Below are 24,645 nucleotides of genomic sequence, written 5' to 3'. Positions count from 1 at the left end.
CTTTCTTATGGTGGCTCTAGAAAGTCCTCAGTCAGAACAGTAAACTATAACATGGCAGATTAAGCCAGTATGGAAGCCATTCTGCTCTAAACACTTAGACATGCTGGATGAAACAGTAAAACAGTATAAGCATGTCTGTAAACAAAAGAACTTACAAGACAAGGCACTAAGAGCCAACGTGTACATTTATAGCTAAGTGTAAAAAGCGGATAATCTGGGCCTGTCTGGGGTCTGAACAGGCAAAACAATATTAGCATGAGAAATCAAACTTTAAACGGAAACTACATGCCGCTTGGGAAAAATATTTACTGTAATTATATGATGCAGAAACTCCTAAATACAAAAACTTACATAACAAGAATTCCCAGGCAGTCAATACTAACAGGACACATGATTAAAGCCCAACTATAAATCTACTGTGAAGAGGAACTCAAGCTCTATTTTGTTCCCACAGAAATAATAATTAATAGTAAAAATCAGTTCATGGTCAAAAATGACAGAACACATGAGCCAATTATCTACCAGGAAAGAAAGCAGACACAAGACACAAGGAAACTGGCACCCACCCCCCCAAAAAATTTAAGCTACTAAAACAGCCTTAAAAGGTATAGAATTAGGTATAGAAAATTTAAGAATAAGAATCTATATAAAGGGGAGCCTGGGTGGCTCAGTTGTTAAGTATCTGCTTCGGTCAGGTCATGATCCCAGGGTCCTGGGATCGAGTCCTGGGATCAAGCCCCGTGTCTGGTTCCTTGCTTGGCAGGAAGTCTGCTTCTCCCTCTCCCACTCCTCCTGCTTGTGTTCCCTCTCTAGCTGTGTCTCTCTCTGTCAAATAAATAAATAAAATCTTTTTAAAAAATAAGAATCTATATAAAGAAGACACAGATATTTTAAAATCTACTTTCTTAGCAAATTTAAAGTATACAAGAATACACAGATTTTTAAAAGAAGCAAATAATACATCTAAAAATAAATAGAAAGGCATCCACATTAAAAACTCAATGGACTCCAAGCAGCGGACTAGACACAACCAAAAGGAAATTAGTGAACTTGAGTTTAGGGAAATTACCCAAAAGAAAGTATATAAACACAGAGAAGTAAATTTATATCTAGACACATGTCAGTGAAACCAGAATATCAAAGAAAAGCCCTCTGAGAGGGGGAAAAGCCAGACCACCTATGGAGGTGCAAAGCTAAAACTCAGGAGACAGTGGAATAGTATCTTCAAAATACTTCAATTTAGATAGCATGGAGTTAAATGATCACTGCAGAGTACATAGTAAAGCATATTAGACAAAGAATGAGATCATTTACCACTCCTAGATCATTTCTGGAAAAAAAAAACTTCTAAGGTACTGTAAAACAAGAAGCAATGGTTTAAAAAAACTAGTGAGTAAACAAACTGGTAAACATCTCATTTTCTACAGGCAGCAACAGCAATAATAACATATTTGGTGGGTTAAAATCACAGCAGAGCTAAAATGTTAGGAAATATCACATGGAAGAGATGGGAGGTAATCCAAGGCAGAGGTTCTAAGAGTTTGTTCTGGAGGACGGAAGAGATCCTGAAACATGTACAAGGTTAAGGGTAAATACTTCAAGAAAAGAGTGCATACCTTACATCCTAGGAAGGGAAAAATAGGAACAGAGAAAACTCAGTAGGTCCAATTGGAGGGAAAAGAAAGGAAGGGGGGGGAATAGGGAGGAAGGAGGAAGGGAGGGAAGGAAGGAAGAGTATGGGGATAGACAGCTTATAAAATGATGGTAGAAATAAACTCAAACTTATATAAGCACAGTAAATTATGAAAGATTAAATCTCTAATAATGGAGATAATAAAAATGCCAAAGCCAGCTGCATTCTATTTATAAGATAAAATCCTAATGCAAAATGACAAAAACAAAAAAGAAAGTTGGAAATGGAGGGAAGGGGGAAAACATGCCTAGGATATGTCACCAAACAAAGAAATACTGCATCTATGCTGTTAGCCAACAAAACAGACATTAAAGCATAAGGTACTTTCCCAGACAGGGCTATCCAGTAGTGATCAGAGGAAAGATTTATCAGGATGCTGTACCAGTCTTGAACAGGGATGTCTATGGTCACATAGCTTCCAAATATAAAAAGCAAAGTAAAGTGAACGACATGAAGGAGTGGAAAGATCCATAAGCCTGGTGAGAGCCTTGTATCTAAAATAGAACAACAACAATGACAAAAGTTTGAAACACAATGAACACACTTGATCCATTGGATACACATTAATCCCTGTACTCAGTTATTAGAGAATGAAACCTGCTTTCAAAAACACACAGACAAGTACTAGGATACAAAACAGGTCTCTGCACAGACCATGTGGTATACAGACCACAATGTCATTTAACCAGCAATCAATAAGAAAAAAAAAAGACAGCCTCAAAGCCCATATATATTAGGAAATCTTAAAACAGTATTTAAGAATTTACTGATCAAAAATATGGCAAAAATTAGGAAATTATCACAGCTGAATAATAATGAAAACCCTATATAAATTGAAAGGCAGAGAGAAATTATACATATGTATATATTTATTATATATATGAATGAAGCTGCAAAAGCTAAGCATCAAACACAAAATGTTAGAAAATAATAAAGTGTAAATCTCAAAAACATAGAAGAAAGGTAATAATACAGATAAGAAGCAAAATAAATGAAATAGAAAGTCAAAGAAACAACAGAGAAAATCTAACAAACTAAATGATGATAGTTCTTAGAAAAGGAAAAGAAAACAAACATTTCTATTAGTACTGAGAGGGAGGGAAGGAAGGAGGAAACAGTGGAGGGAGGGAGTTAGGGAAGGAAAGACAGAGAGAGAGAGAGAGGGAGGGAGGGAGAGGCAGGGAGAGAGGGAGGGGGAAGGAGGGGAGGGTGAGAAGAAGAGGTATGGGGGGAAGGGGGAGGAGAAGGGAAGGGGGAGATTGATTTAAAACCAGGCAAAATCACAAATATGGCAGCATTTTTAATCAAAAGAGAACACTATTAATAAATGCATGCAATAAACATGGAAAGCGGGATGGAATAGGCAATTTTCTAAGAAATATAATTACCAAAATCATTTCAAAAAGAAATAGAAATTCCAAAGATATCTAACAACTGAAGGAACTAATTCAGGGTGCCTGGGTGGCTCAGATGGTTAAGCGTCTGCCTTCGGCTCAGGTCATGATCCTGGGGTCCTGGGATCGAGTCCCATATCGGGCTCCCTGCTCAGCGGGGAGCCTGCTTCTTCTCCCTCTGCCTCTTATGAATAAATAAAATCTTAAAGAAAAAAAAAGAACTAATTCAGTAGTTGAAAATTTACTCACACAGGAAAAAATAAATAAATAAATACATAACCTATCACCTGTTGATAGTTTTATGGGTAAATTTTACCAAACCTAAAAGAAGCAGATAATTTAATCTTATACAAAATGTATAAGATCCAAGAAATTTTATGACAATAAAATGACCTTAATAACAAAGCCAAATAACAGTATTTGAAAGGAAAAGGGTAGCCCACTCTTCCTTTTTTAAAGATTGATTGATTGATTGATTGATTGATTGATTTAGAGAAGGGGCAGGCAAAAGGAGAGGAAGAGAGAAACTTTAGCAGACTCCCCACTGAGCACAGAGCCAGATGCAGGACTTGATCCCAGGACCCTGAGATTATGAGCTGAACTGAGATCAAGAGTCATGCTTAGTCGACTGAGCCAGCCAGGGACCCCTAACCCACTCTTTTTTTTCGAGTACAGATGGCAAATTCAATATAACATGAACAAATGGACCTAGCAAGATGGTTTTGGTTTTTGTCTTTTGTAATCAGGGCAATGAAAGACCATCCTGAGAAAGAAAGCATGTTTTCACATTAGATAATCCATCTACCATTAAAGATATAGTATATATGATATATTTCATGATTTAAATTTTTAAAAATTTTATCAATGTAACTCAACATATTAATAAATTAAAATCATTTTAGTAATTAATGTAGAAAGAATGTTTTGATAAAATTTAACATCCATTCAAATTTCACACAATAGCAACAAAAGCAACAAACACCCCTGAAGAGGTTTTTTTTTAACCTAATAAATGGCTAACTATCAAAAATCGAAGGCAACTCAGGAAATGGATAGCAGTTATGGTTGCACAACATTGCAAATGTACTTAATGCTCCTGAACTGTGTGCTTAAAAATAGTACAATGAGGGTGGCCTGGTTGGCACAGTTAGGAAAGCAACTGACTCTTGATCTCGGGGTGGTGAGTTCCAGGCCCACATTGGGTGTAGAGATTACATAAAGAAACAAACAAACAAATAAACTTAAAAAGAAAATCACTGTCAAAATCTCCTTAAAAATAGTTACAAAGGTAAATTTAATATTACTAATATTTTACTATAATTTAGAAAATCCAATAGCATACCACATGATTTCACTTACATGCAGAATCTAAAAAATAAATCAACAAATCAAAACAAAACTCATATTTATAGATGAAGAGAACAGATTGGTGGTTGCCAGAGGGGAGGGGGTGGGGGGGGTTGAAATGGTTGCAGGGGATCAAGAAGTATAAACTTTCAGCAATAGAATAAATAAATCATGGGGATGTAATGTACATCATGGGGAATAGAATCACTGACGTGTTAATTTTGTAAGGTGACAGATGGGAGTTAGATTTATTGTGGTGACCATTTCATAATGTATAGACATGTTGAATCACTACGTTGTATGCCTGAAACTAATATGATCTTGTATGTGAATTATACCTCAATAAAAAAATCCTATAGCAACCATCATAGTTAACATGGAATTATTAGAAGAAATTCCTTTAAATTAGGAACAAGATACAGTTGTTTACTCTCACTGCTTCTAGTCAACAATTCCAGTTACTTCTATGTAAGAAAACAAGCGTGGAAGTTAGAAAGGAAAATTTTCACAAATGATGTTACTGTGTGTGAAAAAAAAGTCTGAGAGAAGCCATACACAAACTATTAAATCTAAAAGAGCATTTAGCAACTGCATACAAGATATTCAATATACAGAAATCAGTGTTGTTCTCATATTAGAAAATGTAGTTTTAAATGTATGCCATTTCTGATAGCAGGAAAAACTACATGCTTTCAAGGTATAAATCTAACATAAAATTATAAAGCTGTATTAAAAGACATGTAAATAAAGAGACATACTTAGTTTATACATGGAAAGTTCCAGTATTATACAAGATAGCAATTATCTTCAAATTAATCTATAACTTATAGCAATTTTAATCAAAACTGTATCATAATTCATGGAAATTAAGCTGATTACAAAATTAATATGAAAGAGAGACAAGAATAGCCAAGACAACTTAGAAGAATATGGAAAAGATACTTGTTCTCCTAAATATCAAGTCATATTATAAAGCTCTAATAATTAAAGAGATATGGTGTTGACATCAGTACTGACAAACCATAAAACCTGGAAACAGATCTTTATACAGATGGGAACTTACCCTATATGATACAGGATAATAAATCAATTGAAAAAAAAAAAGAGCATTCAAAAAGCAGTGCTGGTTAACATGGAACTACACTGAAAAAGATGAAATTAGATGCTACATTATGGCACACACACAAATAAATTCAAGAGGGATTCAAGTCCTAAATGTGAAAGTCAACACTTTGAAGTGTTCAGAATAAAACTATTTGAGAATACCATTATGACATGAGGGCAGAAACTAATTTCTTAAAGCACAAACACACAAATCATAGAAGAACAGAAGAATAAATTAGACTATATTAAAATAAAAGCAAAAGAAAATTTCAATGCATCTAAAACATTATAAAAGATGAGGAGTCAAAGGACTAGGAAGACATGTATGTAAAGCATACAAGTGCAAAGAAATTGCATCAAAACCTAGAACACCCAAACCAGTAAGAGTAGATTCATCACCCAACAGCAAACTACCAAGAGAAATGAAGGGGCAAGAAACCCAAATGATCAATAAGACCATTTAAAAAAGGCCCAATGTCATTAGGAACCAGGGAAATGCCTAGTAAGCGACCAGGACTCATTCCCCAGACACCAGATTCCAGCGAATCCTGAAGATTCGATGCCTCCAGGAAAGACACCGAAGGATTTTTTCCCAACAGATTGCTGAAATGGCCAACCGTCAACTGGGAAAACACCAATTAGGACTTTTTCCAACCAACAATAAACTCAACTAAAAACCTCGTCTATTCTGATGCATTCTCAAGCGTTTTGAACCCTTCCCAAATTCTAAATGATCTAACAAAGCCAAGTGATGTTTTTTTCCAAGCTGGTGGAAACACTTCCTCATATAAGAGGGCAGCCATGTTTCCATCTCTCATTGTGATCATGAGCACGCCAGACACATCGGCCCATTGGAGTTCTACGCTGAGCAGAAAGGAGGCGGCGGGTGGCTTACTTGGAGCAGTCTTCACAAGCAATGTTCCCTGAGGTTTCCTTGATGGTGCGCTCAGAAACAAATGCTGGATATTCAGTGTCACAAGGCTCCAGGGTCTGTTTCAATTTCTGGGCTGTAGGGATAGGAAAAAGAAAAAAGGAAAGAATATAAAGAACAAAGGCACAGGCTTTCTTGTGACTGGCAGCCCAGTAATTCAGAACCCAGTTCCACTCCTGCCGAGCTGTGATTTTTCTAGGCGTAGCATGATGCATTATTTTCTAATTTGTCAAGTGATTTCATCTGCCAAGCAACTCTATAAGCTACAGTTCCTCAAGTCGTTGTGTTGGCTTCGTCCACTATCATTTATGGATCACGAGAATACTTTCTGGGACAACATAAAGTCAACGGGTCTCGGACTTCAGACTTACTTGAACTTAGCAGCAACACATATGTGTATCTGAATAAATGTATAAAATAGAAGTTACACCATATTATTTAGGGTGAGACAAAGGTCATGATACAACTACGTGGTTTTATGACAGACACAAAATTGAACTATGGAATAGTAAAATATGTAATGTCTTTGAACCACAGCCATGAACCTCATTCCACTCTTATGAAGTTCCGTGTCCAGGAATACAGCACTAGATAACCCGGGTACATGGATGGCTACCTAGTAGGCATTGGGTAATGTCTTGGTGGTTGATAAAATAATGTAAAGAAGTTATGTCCAGTGGGCAAGTTCCAGAAACTCTTTACGTTTCAGTTTTTTTCAATGTGTAAATCGGGGCTAATATACTCCCTCTATCAGAGGGTGAGCTGAGAGGTAAATGAAACATTATATGTTGAATATTTGGTAGACTACTTGGAACATTATGAGTGCTGAGGAAATGTCAGTTAACAATAATAATAGTAACAACAGTAATCAATAACAAGAAGAATAACACTAGCATTCTAATGAAGCCGTTGTAACATTCAAATGATGATGATGGTAGATACTGTAACAGTGGTTAAGGGTGAAGACTGAAGTCAGAGAAGTTTGGAGTATAAATCCTGTGCTTCATTGCTTCTAACTAATCTTCAGTATTCTCATCTGTAAAATGGAGATGCCAATAGTACAGTACTTGTCACAGGACTTGTCACCCATTAACATCTTACCAGTAGGGGGCGCCTGGATGGCTCTGTCAGTTAAGGATCTGACTTGATTTTGGCTCAGGTCCTGAACTCAGTGTTGTGAAACGGAGCCCCGCATCGGGCTCCACACTGGGTTGGAACCTGTTCAAGATTCTCTCTCACCCTCTCCCTCTGCTCCTCCCCACTCCTCTAAAAACAAACAAACAAACAAACAAAAAAACCCAAAAAAACTTACCAGTAGAATGCTCATAGGTTTCCAATACCCAAACTTTGTACAAAGTTTTTGGCTGATATTTATATGGAAATATAAACATCTATTTATACATATATAGAATATACAATTTACATTTCCAACTCCAAAACTCTATAGGATTTTAACAAAATGATGTTTTGACAAAGTCTCAAGTTATATTCCAAATACAGTTGGTTGGATGTCAGAAGCATGGGGACATGTTTTGTGTAGTGGTCATGTGGAGGCTGCCGGCACTAAGTGAGCCCGGGATTACTAAGTGCTAAAGGAGCATTTGGTAACCACCAGATATTTGTTGGGTGATCAGGAAGCCGTGTTCCAAGCATGTATATCCTAATGTGATTGTTTTTTTTTTTAATATAGAATTTTCACTGAGCATTAATTATTTTGAGGAAATTGATTGGGGTTTGGGGTTAACGCATAACACATTGTCGTTTTTCTCCTCTAAAACAAAAGGAAGTGGATTCAATCAGCTTTTTTATGTACAACATGTGATTTTTCAGAAACTGGTCACTGACATTAGGCATGATGCCCATGCTAACTCCCTGAGTTGTTCTGAGTAATGAATAGACCAAGGCAGGTACAGCTCTTAACCAAGGGACACGCGTGCACACTTTCACATACATGCAGGTGCAGACACACACGCAGCCTTCACGAAACACTAGCGGTTGGAGTGTGTCACCACCCACGTGCCAGGAGCTGGACAAATTACATACATAGTAGCTAAGGGCACAAACTGGGGGTCATGAATCTTGCCAAGGCTGTGGGACAGCCGGCAAGTTCAATCTCTTGGCACCTCCGTGTTCTCCTCTGTAAAATGGGAATAAGAGGGAATAACTTCACATGGGTGTTTGAGGATCAGATGAATTAATGCACGGCAAGTGGCTGGTGCACCGTAAGGGCTCTTTAAGCGAACATGCTTACTACCACACGACTACGGGTTATTGCACGGAATTCTCAGAAACAGCGGGCCTTTCTGAAGCAGTACTTTTTGGTTAGAAAAGGCCAGTGACTACCTCCTTGACTCCTGGCTTCACTGTAGGGACAGCACAGGCGAGTGTCGTGCTCCCAAAGGCCCGGGTCACATGCTTGCTGAATATCTGAATAACTCCCCTGAATGGTGTTTTTCAGGCAAACAGACAAAGGGAATGTAAGCATCTCAGGCCCTCATGACAAACTGCCTGCCTTCAGGGGGAAGGCAAGGTCAGTTTTAGGAGGCCCGGGCCAAACAGGTACAGCACAGAGAGGGGCACCTGGTGGAAACAGCACTCGCTTCCAAGTTCTTCTCCAGTGTCTCTGATTTTGTCAGAGGATTTTGTTGAGGACATCTTTGTTGGATGCTAGGGAGTTTTTCCCACCTTTCTTTCTTTTTCGTTTTTCTTTCATGTGCTCTTAACCCACCCCCCTTTTTTTATCTGGGGAGGCCACCCATAAAGCTCAGAGCATCTGGCTACAATTTGGTCACACTTTTTATTTTCATGGTTCTTGTGTTCGCACTTGACTCCTTTGTATAGCAAGTGAGAGCAACTTTCCATTTGGGAAACTTTCTTTTAATATTTAAATTATTTGAATTTCAAAAAATGAGTCCATTAAAATGAAATAAAGATCAAGTAAAAAAAAAAAACCCAACATGAGTGGATATGGCACACACATGCAGATGGCACATAATAAGCTCATGATGGTAATGGCTACATTTATTAAGAAATTACTACATGCCAGGTGCTGTTCTGCTTTACATGTATTAATTTATTTAACAGTAAAACATGACAACATAAAAAAAAGAATAAACTGTAAGGTGAGAACCATGGTTATCTCTGTTTTGCAGATTAGTGAATGGAGGAGAGAACCGAATGAATTGCCCAAATTCATCCAGTAAGTATGTGGCAGAGCCAAAATTTGAACTTGGGCCGTCTGGCTCCAGCACACATATATTTAACTGCTCTGTGAAGTTCGGCCAATGAAAGAAAGGAAGAAAGGTCTTTGGGGCTGGCTGAGATAGGCAGCACACATGATTTAAACGGGCCCGATAATTGCACCATCTCTAATTGTGATTGTCTGGGCCCAGTTACAATGGAATCAGTCCAGCGCTCTCAATGGTGAGGCTCATTTGGCTCTGCTCCTTCCTGGAAATGAAATCCTTGTTCCCTTGACAATTGCAGGGCACCCATACTGATGTGGCGATAAACCCTCGTTGGTTCTGTTTGCAACACAGACTATAGATTGGCTGCAAGCCTCTTGCTGTGCTTTTGGGCCACATGCGAATTATCGTATAAAACCAGGCCACATTTAATCTAAATAACATGGTTTATTATGAAGACCTTTCTTTGTCTGCAGTGCCACGGACACCACATATATTTGCCAGTCATTACTGCTTATCTATGCAATTCTAAATCCATAGCTCAGGCTTCCAGTGATCTCCAGAAGGCTGGTTTAGCCATTGGGCACTTACAACGCATTATCTTACAAAGGTGTCCGTACAAGAGGTCATGAAGCTCAGCTAGGCTGATTCCTTATTGTATGGAAAACAGGGGTTCAGAAAGCAGACATGGACTGCCTTGAGACCCCCAGGAAGAGACTCGCCATGACCATCATTTCCTTAAACAGCAAAACCACCATCGCCACCTTCACAGCCAATACTCACGAAGCACTCACTACACGCCAAACACGACATTAGGCCCTTTCCATGGGCAAAGTCCTCACCACCATGCAGTGAGGAAGGCCTGCCACTCTCCTGTTTTATAGGCGAAGAAGCTACAGCCCAGAGAAATTAAGTGACGCTGCCTGTCCCAAGCCACACTGCCGTGAGCTCGGGAGCCCGGACCCGCTTCTGCACGGTCACATCCTGGCGCCACCATTCTGGGCCTTTACACTGCTCTACCTCCCGTCCCCATTAGGCAGGCAGTCTCAAGCTGAAGCCATGACCTACCACTCACTCACAATGAAGCACCCAATGGAGCATCCACACAATTGAATTTCTTTAATTTTCCCTTAGCAACAAATGTCCCTGATGAGAATAACTGACTTGGGTTCACAGTAATTATGGGCAGACAACTGGGAATGAATAGAGTTGCCATTTGAAAAGCTTTCCTCTTCTTTTGTCTCTGTGAATGCACCCCCATTCATACTCGGTGCCAGTAAGCTCCATTCTCTTTGTGCAACTTCGCCAAAATGATACCTTTGTGATAATCAGGCAGAAATGGGCTTCCACAGTCCCCTTCATTAAGGAAATGAAGCAGATAAACAGTGTAATTATGGATTCCATTTTTAGCTAAACAAAGATGTATGTCTCAGTGCAGGGTCTTTATCTAGCGAGGGAATGGTAAAATTAGAATGAAGAAACCTTGCAAGTCAATATTGCTGTGAAACCTTTCTCTCCTTATGCTCTGGGTCTAAGAATTTACATTTTCCTTTAACAAAGACACCCAGACGATAGCAGCCCCAAGGACAAGTCCATGCACCCCCATTCAAATTCATTTCTCCATCTGTGAAATGGAAAAAGGCAGCCCTGTCCAGCAGAGGCTTATAGGCCCGAATGAGACAATCCACGTACAGTAGCCAGTCCCACACAGGGGTTCCAAGAAGGCGGGCTGCCTTGCTCACTGCCATCTAGCTGAGCTCTTGGCTCATGTCTGAGCCCATCATCTAGTAGCTGTCTGACTCAAGTAGCTCAGAAAGGTTTAGTGACAAATTCCAGCAGTCCCCACCTCTCAGGTTTGATGAAATGATCTGAAGATCGTCTAGTGCCCACACTCTGGAAATGGAAGAGCACTCCATTGTATGCTAGCACATCGTGTGGTGACGATACCATCATTTGACAAGGTCTGTCTACAGTCTGGGGGAAGGTCTCACAGTGTGGCAAAAGGATGACATGACTTGGAATTATCTATTAAGGAACTTTATAAAAAGCTTCTAAAACATAATATGGACAGATGAAGCATCATCTGATTTCTCTTAGCTGAAATTCTCCTTGTTGTTGGTCCTGGTACAGGGGGAGGAGGGGTGAGGGGGTATGAAATCTCAGAACGGGAACCTTCATACGTTTCTGTAAGCATCATGAGTGCAAAGACCACATCCTTCTTCCTTTTTTTTTTTTTTTAAGATATTTACTTATTTATTTGAGGGGGAGTGAGAGAGAAAGCACAAGAGGGGGGAGGGTCAGAAGGAGAAGCAGACTCTCCACTGTGTAGGAAGCTCGATGTGGGACTCGATCCTGGGACTCCGGGATCATGACCTGAGCTGAAGGCACATGTTTAACCGACTGAGCCACCCAAGCGCCCCATATCCTTCTTCCTTATTCTTTATCCCCTACCCTATACTCTTCGGTCTACACCAGGGTTTCCCAACAGTGACACTACTGACATTTTGAGTAGGATAATTCTTTGTTGTGAGGGGCTGTGTGTCCTAGGATGTTTAGCAGCATCCCTGGCTTCTACCCACAGCTGTCAGTAACACCCCAACCCACCCCCAGTGGTGACAACCAAAAATGTCTCCAAACATCGCAATGACTCCTGGGAGAAAAAAAATCCGCACCCCCTCCCCCCACCCCCGGTTCAAAACCACTGGTCTGAGCAAAGATCACAGTGACTGGCATATAACAAAAACTTTTAAACTGATTGTCAAATCTGAAGGATCAGCATAAGAGGGTACGCAGATGCCTGCATCATCAGGTCATGGGGAAGGGAAGCAGGCCAGAGTGAGTAAGAACAGGGGAAATGGGGATGCAGGTTGGCATAAAGAGGTGGGCCATTCTCATGCTTACCTCGGAAGCTCCTCAGCCAGAGGTGGGCAGGCATACGGTTGTGAAGAGGGATGCCAAAAAGCAAACCCTGAAGACGACCAGCCTGCTGCCCTCAGCACTGAACACTCTCCTAAAAGCGTCTCAGTCTCAGGGTCTCAGTCACAAAAGCCACCGCTGCCCAAAGCGTAAGCACCACCCACCAGCTCTGTGCCCTGTCTGCCCATGGGCTTAGCATGCGCCGCCTGACCCATCTCTTACATCCGCGTTAGGTCCATGGTTAGCTCTGCTGACCAACCAGGAAACCAGAGCCCAGAGAGACCAAGAGACTTGCCCAGGAGCAAGCAGCTATTTCAGCAGCCAGAAGGAGGATGCCTGATTCCAGGCCAGAGCACTTCATCTAGGCAAAACAGCCGCTCCAGCCTCCCAGAGCTCAAAGCCAGATTTGAAGCCCAGGTGACTTGTCCCCAGGGCCTGGGGCTGTGGTGAGAACAGCCCCGTGACCAACTTGCAGTGCATTCTCCTGGCCTCCAATGATCTTCCTTCTTCCGTCCCTCCCTTTTAATCTCATCTAACCTTTTCCATTCCTAATGGTAAACCAGTGGAGAAGCTAGTGGAATAAGGAAAGTAAAAAGAACAAGAGAGCAAGCACCCATTTAATAGGTCCTTTCTCAGATCTCACTTCCAAATCATGCGCAGTTTTCATCGAAAGCAGGTTTGCGTTATAGGCAAAATTTTCTTGGGGCACATAATAGTCTTCCCTTCCTAATTCATATTTTGTTCTTTGCTTATTGACTCCCCACTGGCCATACTGATTGCTGGCCCTAATTAAATCCATATCCCCCTTCGTCCCCCCCCCATTGGATGCTTTCCTGGGGTACATACAGTTCTGTATATTGTTTATCTTGCTATATTACTTAATTTCATGAACATTTTTGATCTGGTTAAAAAGATCTGTTTTTGAAACAGAATCTTGTGAAAAGGTTTTCTCTGCCTCTCCGTGGATGGGCTGTCATTTATTTTGGAATTGTCCCTATTGCTCATCACTTAAAGAGTTCCCAGTATTTGCAATCATCAGGTCCTCAGGGATGACAGTGATGATCTAGGACAGGGTGTCCTAGAATACTTTGCTCTGACCCCACTTTATTTAGATTTCTAGAAGTGGGGTTATGGACGTTCAAAGCAGGTCCTAGCCCAACAGGGCAAGCATGGAGCTCACATGCTAAGGGTCACCAGGACGGTGTGAGTGTGTGAGTGTGAGAGAGAACAGGGCACACAGATGCTGCTTCCCTGGGCTCAGCTTCTCAGGATTGGGCCGACCCCAAACACGCCTGGATTAGGTTCACTGTAATCAGAGGCCATCCGGTGCAGCTGTGTGCTCATATACACCTCTCTGAAGGTGTCCTTCCATGTCATACTCTAACCAGAAATGAGGGAGTTCCTGAATTTAGGCAATAGAGGCCTATTTGTAAATTATAAAGCTGTAATGCCAGTGGCTATAATGGTCACACCCGGCATAAGAATTGTTAGGGTATGCAGTAAGCAGAGACTGAGTGCCTACAATTCACTGAGCACCAGTTAGGTGCTAAGGGATCACAGTGGTTATAAGGCATAGCTCCTGCCATCAAGAAATTCTAGTGTAAGGCCAACAAAGTGAGACAATGATGGTGCAGAAGAGCTGGGGAAATAAAAATGTGAGCTGACCGGGATGGAAGCAAGAAGGAAATGCTGCTAACTCTTCCTGGAAGACCTGAGGGAATCCTCCCTGACTGGGATCTTAAGGGACGCAAGAGGAAACGTCAGATTGAAATACAGCCAGTCCCTGGGGAAGGCTGCAACATTATTAATCTACCTCTTTGATAAAGACAGATAATTAAAAAATAATAATAATAAACATGGTAGCCATCTAGCATACTGCCAGTTCCCGTCATCCCAGGTAAGAAAATGAGCATGAATGAACGCACGCAGGAAAAGAAAGAGCAGAGGGTTATCTGAGAAGCAGCGTGTGACGGAGCAGGTGGGGCAGAGGGCTGCGAGACCGCCCTCGGGAAAGAGCACCGGCTTTGTAGGGCCTCGGGACCCGATTAGTCATCATTGTGGTCAACAGGGTCAACGCTGGTATCGGAAGTTAATTACAGTTGTCATTTTTGAGGGCTCATTATGTTCCAGTCACCATGCTCAGCATATAGTATGATGTATCATTAAGCACATACATGACAGGAGGTAAATAATATTTGTTATGTCTCCCAGTTTGCTTACTATGGGGAAACTGAGTCTTGAAGAGATCAGCTAACTTGCCAAAGGCGAACCTTGGAGCCAGGACTGAAATCCATACTCATCTAATTCTGCAACTCACACCTCTGAGAGTTTCTACTAATTACTGCTCAAATCGTTGAAGGCTTTTGAGTGGGGAGAGTAATATGATTCGATTTATATTTTATGAGGATAATTATAAAAAAAATGATCAAACAAACAAAAAACCAGAGTGGTTATCCATTCACTCAAGCTTGAAAAAGGCAATGTGCGTCTCCCTTCGATTTTAAGCACTGCCCATGAGCTTGTTGAAGAATTCACTGGTGCAACGTATGACCTCAAAGTCTTACTTAAGGAAACATGTCAAAGTGTACATTCAACATGGGCAGAATGAAACCTGTGGAATTTCTGGTCAGACGGGACAGCGCTGCAGTCAGCACAGATGTTGACAGAGCTGAAAAATCATCACTTTGTCCTGGGCAGTTGTGCGTGAGCCCATCCTTGATGAAAAGTAGCCAGTGAACCCTGGGTTTATCACTCTGAGCTGAGAAATGGGAACTGGCTGCTGCTTACCTTTAGCTGTCATATCTGAGTGCCACCAACTGCAGAGGTTAAATTCCACCAGGAACCTAAACAGGGGATGCAAAAGCCCAGGGTTATTTGGTCATCTGCCCCCTGAATGGGACAGTGACATTCTGTTATTCAGCATTGCTCACTCACTGCATTTGAAACAGTAACAACATGATCGGAAGGTACCAGCACGGTTGGTTCTGTGACCATGGAATTTTCACTGGGCTTTATCTTACTTGTGAAAGGCTATTTGATCACCAATCCCAGCCAAACCCTGAAATCGGGTTTCCCTAGACTCAGGGACTCTGTGGAGAAATATCCTGCTTGTAGGCAGAAATGATTTTCCAGTTATAGTCTGAGTCTATAGTAAAAAGTCAATTTCCAAAGGGCTTCTTCTGCTTTCATGCAGAGATACAAATAGCATATTCTCTACCTAGACTATGATCTGCAGTAATAAAGGATGCTTTCCAGATTTATACTACAATGCAAACCTGTTCAGCCCTGTGTGTGTGTGTGTGTGTGTGTGTGTCAGTGCGCGTGTGTGTAGGCATAGACGGAACAAACTTCTCTTGATGAAATTATGCCACAATGCAACTTCAAAAAAAAAAAATCAGAATTTCCCAATTGCTAGTAAAAAATGCAAAAGTAATATAAACCACCCTCCAAATGAATAGAGATAGATCAAAATTCCATCATTTCTCTTTTAGGCTCATGAATGCTACCTCCAGCAGCTCACTGTCATTCAAAATCTCACTATTGTCTGTTATTATATTTTCTGCCTCTTATGTACATAAGAGAAATGAATTTCAATTTATAATATTGTTAAATTGATATAGGTTACATTAAAGCAATGAAGAAGACAATGGCTGTTCGTCAAATGGTAAGAAATCTGCCTCAAACACTCAGAAGAGGAGCCACGGTGGGCAAAATCAGAATCTGAGAGTTTGGTGCAGCTTAAACAATCTGGTTTTCATGCTCATCCATGGAATTCCTCCCTTTTGTGGGATACGGTGTTTCTGTCATGTGTCCAATATCTTTTCTGGGAGTCAAGCCTTTCATCTTCGTGCCATTTCAATCTGACCTAAGTCACAGATGCAGCCAGCACCCTCCAAATAGGACTGTAGTTTGACAGGGTAAACAATTAATTCACACCTGAGAAAAGCCCCCAGCGCCTGGCCCACGACTGCACAAGCCCCCTTCCTCCCCACCCTTACACATGCCAACACATCCGAAGGAGCAGAGTGGGCAGCCCTGGCAATTTGTTCTTCTGACCACAGCCCACCCAGGCTGCATTAAAAACAGCCAGACATCCATGTTAAATTTAACACTAACCACAATAAATAAATTTGGTTTGTATATTGCAAGCTGTTAGTCTGCTAAGCAATGACATAAGGGCATAAGCAGTGACCATGAATAACTGAAAGATAATTTTTTGGTCTCAGCTTTCAATATTTCGAGATGTTCAATGAGGTTATCTCAGAGCATTCTGAATCTAATGGTTATTGAAAATATGAAATACAGTCTTCCAATTCACTTTATAATACAAAAGAAAAACAATATTACTCTTTAAAAATGAAGCAAATTGTACTTACAAGACAAGTTCTGTCATTATCCATTTTACTGCAGCAAGGAAGGCATTATAAGGCTGAAGAGAAGAATTCAGTTCATTGAAAACAATGCATCACATATGAAATTTGTAGTTTAACTTAAGGCTTTACATAAAGACAATGTTATTCTTCGAGAGAGATTGGTATCACCTTAAAAAACAGTGAAGCTCTAGCTAAAAGAAGAACAGGGTTGGATACTGTATCCTAAAACTAACATTTTAAAACTTTGAACTACCCTGTAGTGAGATGTGATTTACAAGTAAAATAAACATGATCTAATACAGGGGTTATCTCTGGGAGGAAAAAGGAAGTTCAGCGAACGATGTTTAAAACTTTACCCTCCAGGGGCTAATATTTTGCAGCCTAATGCTGAGGCGCTAAAATCATATAACTAATTTCAAATGGTAATTCACAGATCTGCCTCTCAGAAAGGTGATTCCCTGTTCTCCATCACTGTATGTCATTCACTGAAATAAGCGCAAGTTGCATATACTTGATTTTAATGTTGCCCAGGAGTTATGTAGGATTTAAGCTGCCTTTTCTCACACATACATATTTGGATTTGGAAAAAAAAAAATGACAACCATATAAACATGTGATTTTATCCTTGCAGAAAATCCCCTTCAACTCTAAAAAGAAGGCATTGACAGCCTAATCTTTATTTTAGAATATTTTAATTTAAAAAAGCAGTCAGATTGTTTACTCCATGATATTTTCTATGTGGATAATTCAATTTCCCGAATTCTGGAAAGTAGCAGGTCTCCCCCTCAGTTGGCTCTTTGAATCTACATATGCCAGATATTCCTGCAGTGGATGCACTTGAGAGAGGCGCTGACTTTGGCAAAGCCTTCCCTCCCCCGCCCCCCAGATGGCAGGTCCAGAAAAAATCTCAGAACCTTTTGTGGTTGCCTTTAGGTTATCAGAGAATTGAAATACCAAATCCTGGTCTCTGAAGTTATGGGTATTTAATCCTACCTTCTGAGCATTTTGATGATAAAGATGAGAAGTAGGAATGGGGGAATTATCCAGTTTTAAATAAAACAAAAAAACAATTTACCTCTAACCATTCTTGACATTGCCCTTTTCAGGTTAGTAAGTCAGTGAACAAAACAACAATAATAACAGTCTACTGGGGTTATTCTCAGCCCACACAGATTTCAGACTGGATCTCTTGCTCTGATTTAATTGAGTGTATCAACATCATTCCCTCAATCACAGTGCCCTCAGGATTAGGATCAGATAAGGATGTGAACTATTAACCATTTTCTCAAACCGAATGCTACCTGCAGTCCGGTGGTTCTGCCATTATATTTCTTATTGCTTGGAAAAGAACCATCTTTCTTTCAAAAAGACCCTGGTGGTCAGACCCTGGGACAGTTCTGTGCCTTTGTACCTGCCGGGATGGGTAGTGACATTTCAGGAGTCCTTGGTAATGTGGGTCCTTGGGAGGAGGGAATGAATAGAGGAGTTAGGGTCGCTCTGGAGTTGGGGAGGGGCAGGCACAGGGGCAGCTCCCTCGGGGGCAGAGGTGTGGGTGGGAGGGGAGGAAGGGCACTCAAGCATTCTGTGCCAGACATTGGCTCAATGTATGGGTACACAAAGGGATTATGGAAATACAGGATTAAAAATTTAAATGCACATTATCATTCTGAAGGGTAAAGCCATTGAGCTTTTAAGCCTAATGATGAAAACCTATCTTGGGAACTTTTTAAGTCTAGAAATATTTATGCTAAGTCTAGGGAAGTTGGATTTGGAAAGGCATGTTGATTCTCACTAAAAAGCGGTATTTTTCCAAAACATTCAACTTTCAGTTCCTAGTTGCCTTTCAGAAATTTTCCAGCTCCAAATCATTTCTTCCTCCCTCAGTGGAGGAGAACCATGTTAAATAGCCAGCTTTTAAATAATCTCCTTGCAAGATCTTACATCTGCAAATGAGAAGGTGTGTGTTTATATTTTAAAAACCAAAATAGTTCATAAATTTTGTGTTTCAAACCAGATTTTAGGTTAATTTTTGGAATTTACAAAATGATAACATGCAAAGATTACATTTATTATATACGCATGCGGGGTTATGTCGAAGTATACTGTAACTGTTTTTCCTGTGTTTTCAGGTGACAGGTAGCCAAACTTACATTGCTTATACATTGTAAATTATGTTTTTTAACTGGGAGTAAATTATAATAGTTAATTTCTGACAGTCTGAAAGCCTGTTTCTAATGATACACTATGTTGATTGGTTCTCCACTGTGACATCACGGATGGAACCAGCTCCGGCAAAAATGATACACCGAAGCTCAGCAGCATCCTGATTAGGGTAGAGAATCTATGATCCAAATGTGAATTTGTTCGCAGGCTAATAGGTTTCTTACAAACCAAAGGGCAGATTTCTGATGAACCAACTCAAATTCTCTTTTATATGAGAATGAGAGAATCTCCAAAACTTCTCCCCTTTTCTATCCATCAAAAGGGGGCACATTTGTCCATCAAAGACGTCAGACCTGCTTTCCATTCATACAATCAATGGATTTGGGTTTGAATGGAAGTGGTTTTTCTTAACCAGTAAAATCAAGAGACACTTTAAAACATTCATGGTTTCGAAAAAGATAAACTTGATTACTCCAAAGATAAAGATATGCTCACACTCAGAAACAGACAGGCACATGACCCCCGTGTTTTGGGTGACTGCACCGTACTTACATCCAATAGGCCACTGGCACCATCACTGCCGTCCTTGTTGGCCCTGCACATGGCCTGATAGTCATAAAGGGTAATTCTATAGGAAAGAATAGAAAGGAGGGTCACTAAATGGGAAGCTACGTGTGAACCAGCATGGTGAAAGGTCACCACACCACCACCAAGTGCAGCAGTGACAAACACAAATAAATGCAGGCCTAATAAAGATGGCAAACGAGGAACACGCCAAGTCTAGGACTGGAGATACGGACAGGTCACACTTGGAACCTGAAGAGCGAAGGGAGTAAAAGTATTGGGATTAGATGAGGAGACAGGGATGAGAAACACCCCAGCTTGAGGAAACAACCATTTTGGTTTAAACAAGGTTGATTTGCATGGAAGAGGATACTCCAGAGGGACCTGAACTAGATTCTGGGCCCTGGGGGGAATCCGCTTGGGCCCTGTCTCCAGGGTGGAGGAGAGCTGGGAGGGGCCATTTTGAGTTCAGAATTGGCAGGATCCTCTGTCTCCCTCAAGCACTAGGAAACAACCCTGGACCAAGGTAAGTCCGGCACTTTGACAATTTTTTGGAAACCATTTGGCTCATCTGTTGTAATCCCCACTCCCAACTACCACCACCATAACAGTGACTATATTTTTGCTTTTGAAAACAGTACCATTTATGAAACAAGAATATGGATTTTTTTTTTCCTCCACTTGTGATGAAAGTATAGCTCTCATTTCCAATTATGATCTTTACTCAATTGCCAAGACATTTCATTTTATAATTGTTCCACATATTTTAATTCCTCATCAACAACTTTATAGAGAATAGAGAATGGCGGTTTCTGGTAGCCAGTTAAAGGTTCTAAAAGGAGCAAACATCTTATCCCAAAGGCAACATGTCTTCCATCCTCCTACCAGCTCCCCTTCCCACTACTCTGGCACCCCCAAAAAGGAGACACTTGAAGTCTGGCCTGAATTACATAACTGCCAGATGACATGTTAATACTGCCATACATGAACTTCTAAATAACTGCAAGGAATTCTCCCAGAAGGGATTCCTTTCTAGAATAATACAATGCTTAACCTGAGCATATTTAATGTTGGGCTGCAAATGGACACCAGAATAAAAGTTCCATGCAGCAGGACAGGTGTTGGACCCCAAGCACTAGCCCAGCACCCAACATGGAGAAGGCATTCAGCTTCCAAAAGTTGAAGGCATGAATGATTGCCTGATTGCCTGAGTCTTGAAGAAATGATGTCACAACTAGATAGAAGAGGTCAAATTCAAACTATGGGATGAAGACCTCCTCTTCTGGACAATATGCTGGAAGCATCACACAAACAGATTAACAGAGAACCATCTATGGGCCCCAAGTAGAAAACTGACCATGCTTGACCAAATCAAGATGGAAACGGGCTCCTGACCAGCATCACATAGGTGTCTGGGAGCAGAGCCTAGGAGGGCCCCAGTGGTCACACTCCCAGCAAATCCCCAAAGCCTCTCCCACATCAGAACATTTCTTCTAGTCTTGTTCACTGTCCTCTGGCTTTTTTCTTTACAGCGGATGCCAGGAGAATCTGAGTTTATTGAGACAGAACTGAAGCCCATGAACCAGCCAAGCATCTGGCTCAGGGAAGTCCCTGAACAAATTTCCACTGAAATGTTCATCATTGGCATAGCCCTGATGCTACCCCCAACCATGGAACCAACTGCAGACCACAAGGGATAACTCTATTCGGTCCCTGACTGCCCCACTATGCCATAGTCTCCACCTCATCCAGGGGATTTCTGTAGGTGCCCCTGGAAGGGCTTTCTAGGACTTGGCAAGAATTATGATTAGCTTCATCCTTTTCATACTGCTCAACTCTGTCCCTACAGCTGGAACTTGGGCCAGAGTGTGGTGAGAGGCAGCACGGGTTGAGTGGAACGTGCCTGCGCTTGGAGTCTTATAGACATGGATACAGTATGGCCTCGGTTTGAAATGTTATTATCCGGGTGCCATTATCCAGGGTGCAATCTTTTTTTTTTTATTTTAAGATTTTATTTATTTATTTGAGAGAGAGAGAGAGAGAGCACGCACGAGCAGGGGGAGGGGCAGGGGCAGAGGAAGAGGGAGCGCGCAGCCCGACGTGGGGCTCAATCCCGGGACCCTGGGATCATGACCTGAGCCGAAGTCAGATGCTTTACCAACTGAGCCACTCAGGCGCCCCTCTAAGGTGCAATCTTGAGCAAGATGCTAACCCTCTTCTGAGGCTTCATTTTCTCCCTTGTAAAATGACTCACAAAGATGTCCTGAGATTTAAATAATCAGACATGTGGAAATATACTGAAATATACTATGTAGCATGTTAACTTTGTTATGATCCTTACAACAGAAAGCCTCATTTTGTTCTTTGTTGGAGTTTGGGATCTTAAAGCTACCCCATTCCCAAGGGCTCAAGTGACTGGCCGTATGGTCTAGTGGTTAAAGCAACAGCTTCGAAGTCAATAACACCTGAGCTCCATCCTAACTCGTCCACTTATTACAGTGGTTTTGTTTGTTTTGTTTTGTCTTACTCTTTGGGTGCTCAGTTTCCTCTGTAAAATGGTGAGAAAAATGGCTACCTTATCGGGAGGATTATGGGATGACCTGAGGTCATATGCGTGTTGCATTTAGCACAGGATCCGGTATGGAGGAAGCATTCAGCAGAAGGCAAGCCTGCAGCAGCTGTTACAATTTATTAGTCTGGTTTTCACTGCCATTATTAATTAATGGGGGTGGTGTTTAATGCAATGGGAATTGACTCAGGCTTTACCCAGCTGGCTGGAGGAGGGACAGGCCTCCTGATTTTCTTAGCTCATTGGCACATACGATGCAGCGTAAAATTTGCACCTGTTACTGCGGTACAAGACACCTTCAGGAGTCGCACCAGGGTTATCGAGACATGACAGGAACTTCTGTCCATGGGCTTCATACCTGAGGACCATGATAACAATAGCTCATGTCTACTGAGCTCTATTTAGCAAATGTGAGCAAGGTACTCTTGGAAGCATATCCCTACAAGATAGATTCTAATCATCCCCATTTCACAGAGGACCAAACCGAGTCTCAGCCAGCCTCAGTAGTGTGTCCAAGTTCACACCCCTAACAAATAGCAGAGGCAGAATTAGATGGGGGTCAAGCTGAATCCCCCTCACTCTGCCTTCTGCTCAGGAGCAGGCTCTGACAGATTCTGGGAAATGCTTAGAATTCTGCCCCGTGCCCTATCCCAGTCTCATTGGAATGTCACAGAAAATGCTACCAAGACAAGGTCTCATAGCCAAAGTCCAGAATCAGCTTTCAAGTCTGTGGTCAGTGGGCCAGGAGGGACCAGGTGGCCAGGCTAGCAAGAGCCCCCTCGAGAGCTACCCTCCCAGGAAGCTTGGGATTCTCCTGGGATCATTTTCAAAGGCTCTCCTTTACATGGTGAGGCCAAACTGAACGGCTGTGGGGCAGCCTTGGGGCCAGGGATCCTGCCTTTCATTTCCCAAGAAGTTTTCCTGATCTGATTGCCATTGAGGAGGTTACAGAACAAGCCTCCCCTGTCTTCTCCACGCTTAGACAGCTTTAACTAGATGTTGCAGAAAGAGAGACTTCCAGATTATTACCCTTTTTGAAGTGATTTTGTTACTGTTTTAAATAACTCCATTTTGTGGCTACCTGTATCCTGTTTGGCTGATTATAGTTAAAGAACATGATAATTGCCCGCTTTCATTCGGCTCTAAAATAAGCCCCGAGCCGCATGCCCAGCCCAAGATTGGTGCTGCCTCACTGCACTCAGCAGTGGGACTTTATTCTTATTACAGATAACATGCCTTAATCCCCATGACATCCCCATCAGGCCACTTCAGCCGCAGGCTACAGCTGAGACCTTATCATTAGCATCTCTGTGCTCCCTAGACGGGTCTCTTTGAAACTCTGACGGAAAGCAGATACGGTGTCTGAAGAAGAACTCAAAGTGCTGCAGAGAAAACATAGACAGCCCTGTGTGCACCGTGGATGACAGGCCCATGACACTGGGACCTGCTGAAAGCGATTTTGCTGATTCTACTCTTTTCCAACAAGACAAAAATCGCGACCAAGAAAAATATTTCTTCTAAGAACTAGAAAGTTCAATCTCAAAGGCATGAGCTCAGCTAATTTCGACTTATGAGGAACTGCAGGGACCAGCATTTATTAAACACTTACTGTGTGCCCAGGAGGCCAGGTCCTTTACCTGCAATGACTCACTGAATGAGGTCTGGCTAAACAATTTGCCTAAAAACCAATCTTGAAACAGCTTAATGTTTGCAAATACAGTCCTAAAAACAAGGCAGGGAGGCATTTGACATAGAAACTAACCAGGGGACATATTTAAGCGTTTTTGAATCTACAACTATGAGAAGTAAAGTGACTCAGTAGGATAGCTTGTAAAAATATGTATTCTTTGGGCGCCTGGGTGGCTCAGTTGGTTAAGCGACTGCCTTCGGCTCAGGTCATGATCCTGGAGTCCCGGGATCGAGTCCCACATCGGGCTCCCTGCTCGGCAGGGAGTCTGCTTCTCCCTCTGACCCCCTTCCCCCTCGTGCTTTCTGTCTCTCATTCTCTCTCTCTCTGAAATAAATAAATAAAATCTTTAAAAAAAAAAAATATGTATTCTTTGTTGAGCCTTAAAATGTGTTCTCTGGGGCAGCTCTCAACTTGCAAGTGACAGGACAGGGCAGAGGAACACAGAAAATTCTTTTTTTTTTAAATTTTTTATTGTTATGTTAATAACCATACATTACATCATTAGTTTTTGATGTAGTGTTCCATGATTCATTGTTTCTGCATAACACCGAGTGCTCCATGCAATACGTGTCCTTCCTAATACCCATCACCGGGCTAACCCATCCCGCCACCCCCCTCCCCTCTAGAACCCTCAGTTTGTTTCTCAGAGTCCATAGTCTGTCATGGTTCCTCTCCCCCTCCGACTTACTCCCCTTCATTCTTCCCCTCCTGCTATC

General features: G+C 41.6%; 1 protein-coding gene across 5 annotated transcripts in view; it reads right to left on the bottom strand.

Moving 5' to 3' along the window:
- The window catches only part of CACNA2D3 (calcium voltage-gated channel auxiliary subunit alpha2delta 3), an 891,383-nt gene that overhangs the window by 59,957 nt on the left and 806,781 nt on the right, over positions 1-24,645 (bottom strand). For all 5 annotated transcript variants that reach the window (XM_035723841.1, XM_027586868.1, XM_027586871.1 and 2 more), the window contains 4 exons: positions 19,659-19,734; positions 16,947-16,999; positions 15,358-15,413; positions 6,434-6,545 (listed from right to left, as the gene is read on the bottom strand). In XM_035723841.1, coding sequence (XP_035579734.1) covers positions 6,434-6,545; positions 15,358-15,413; positions 16,947-16,999; positions 19,659-19,734 — 297 coding nt within the window. The remainder of the gene's footprint in view (positions 1-6,433; positions 6,546-15,357; positions 15,414-16,946; positions 17,000-19,658; positions 19,735-24,645) is intronic.

The sequence above is a fragment of the Zalophus californianus genome, chromosome 1, assembly GCF_009762305.2.
Source record: "Zalophus californianus isolate mZalCal1 chromosome 1, mZalCal1.pri.v2, whole genome shotgun sequence".
Taxonomy (NCBI): Eukaryota; Metazoa; Chordata; class Mammalia; order Carnivora; family Otariidae; genus Zalophus; species Zalophus californianus.
The sequence above is the reverse complement of the archived record's forward strand: the minus strand, read 5'-3'. Positions and strand labels throughout refer to the sequence as shown.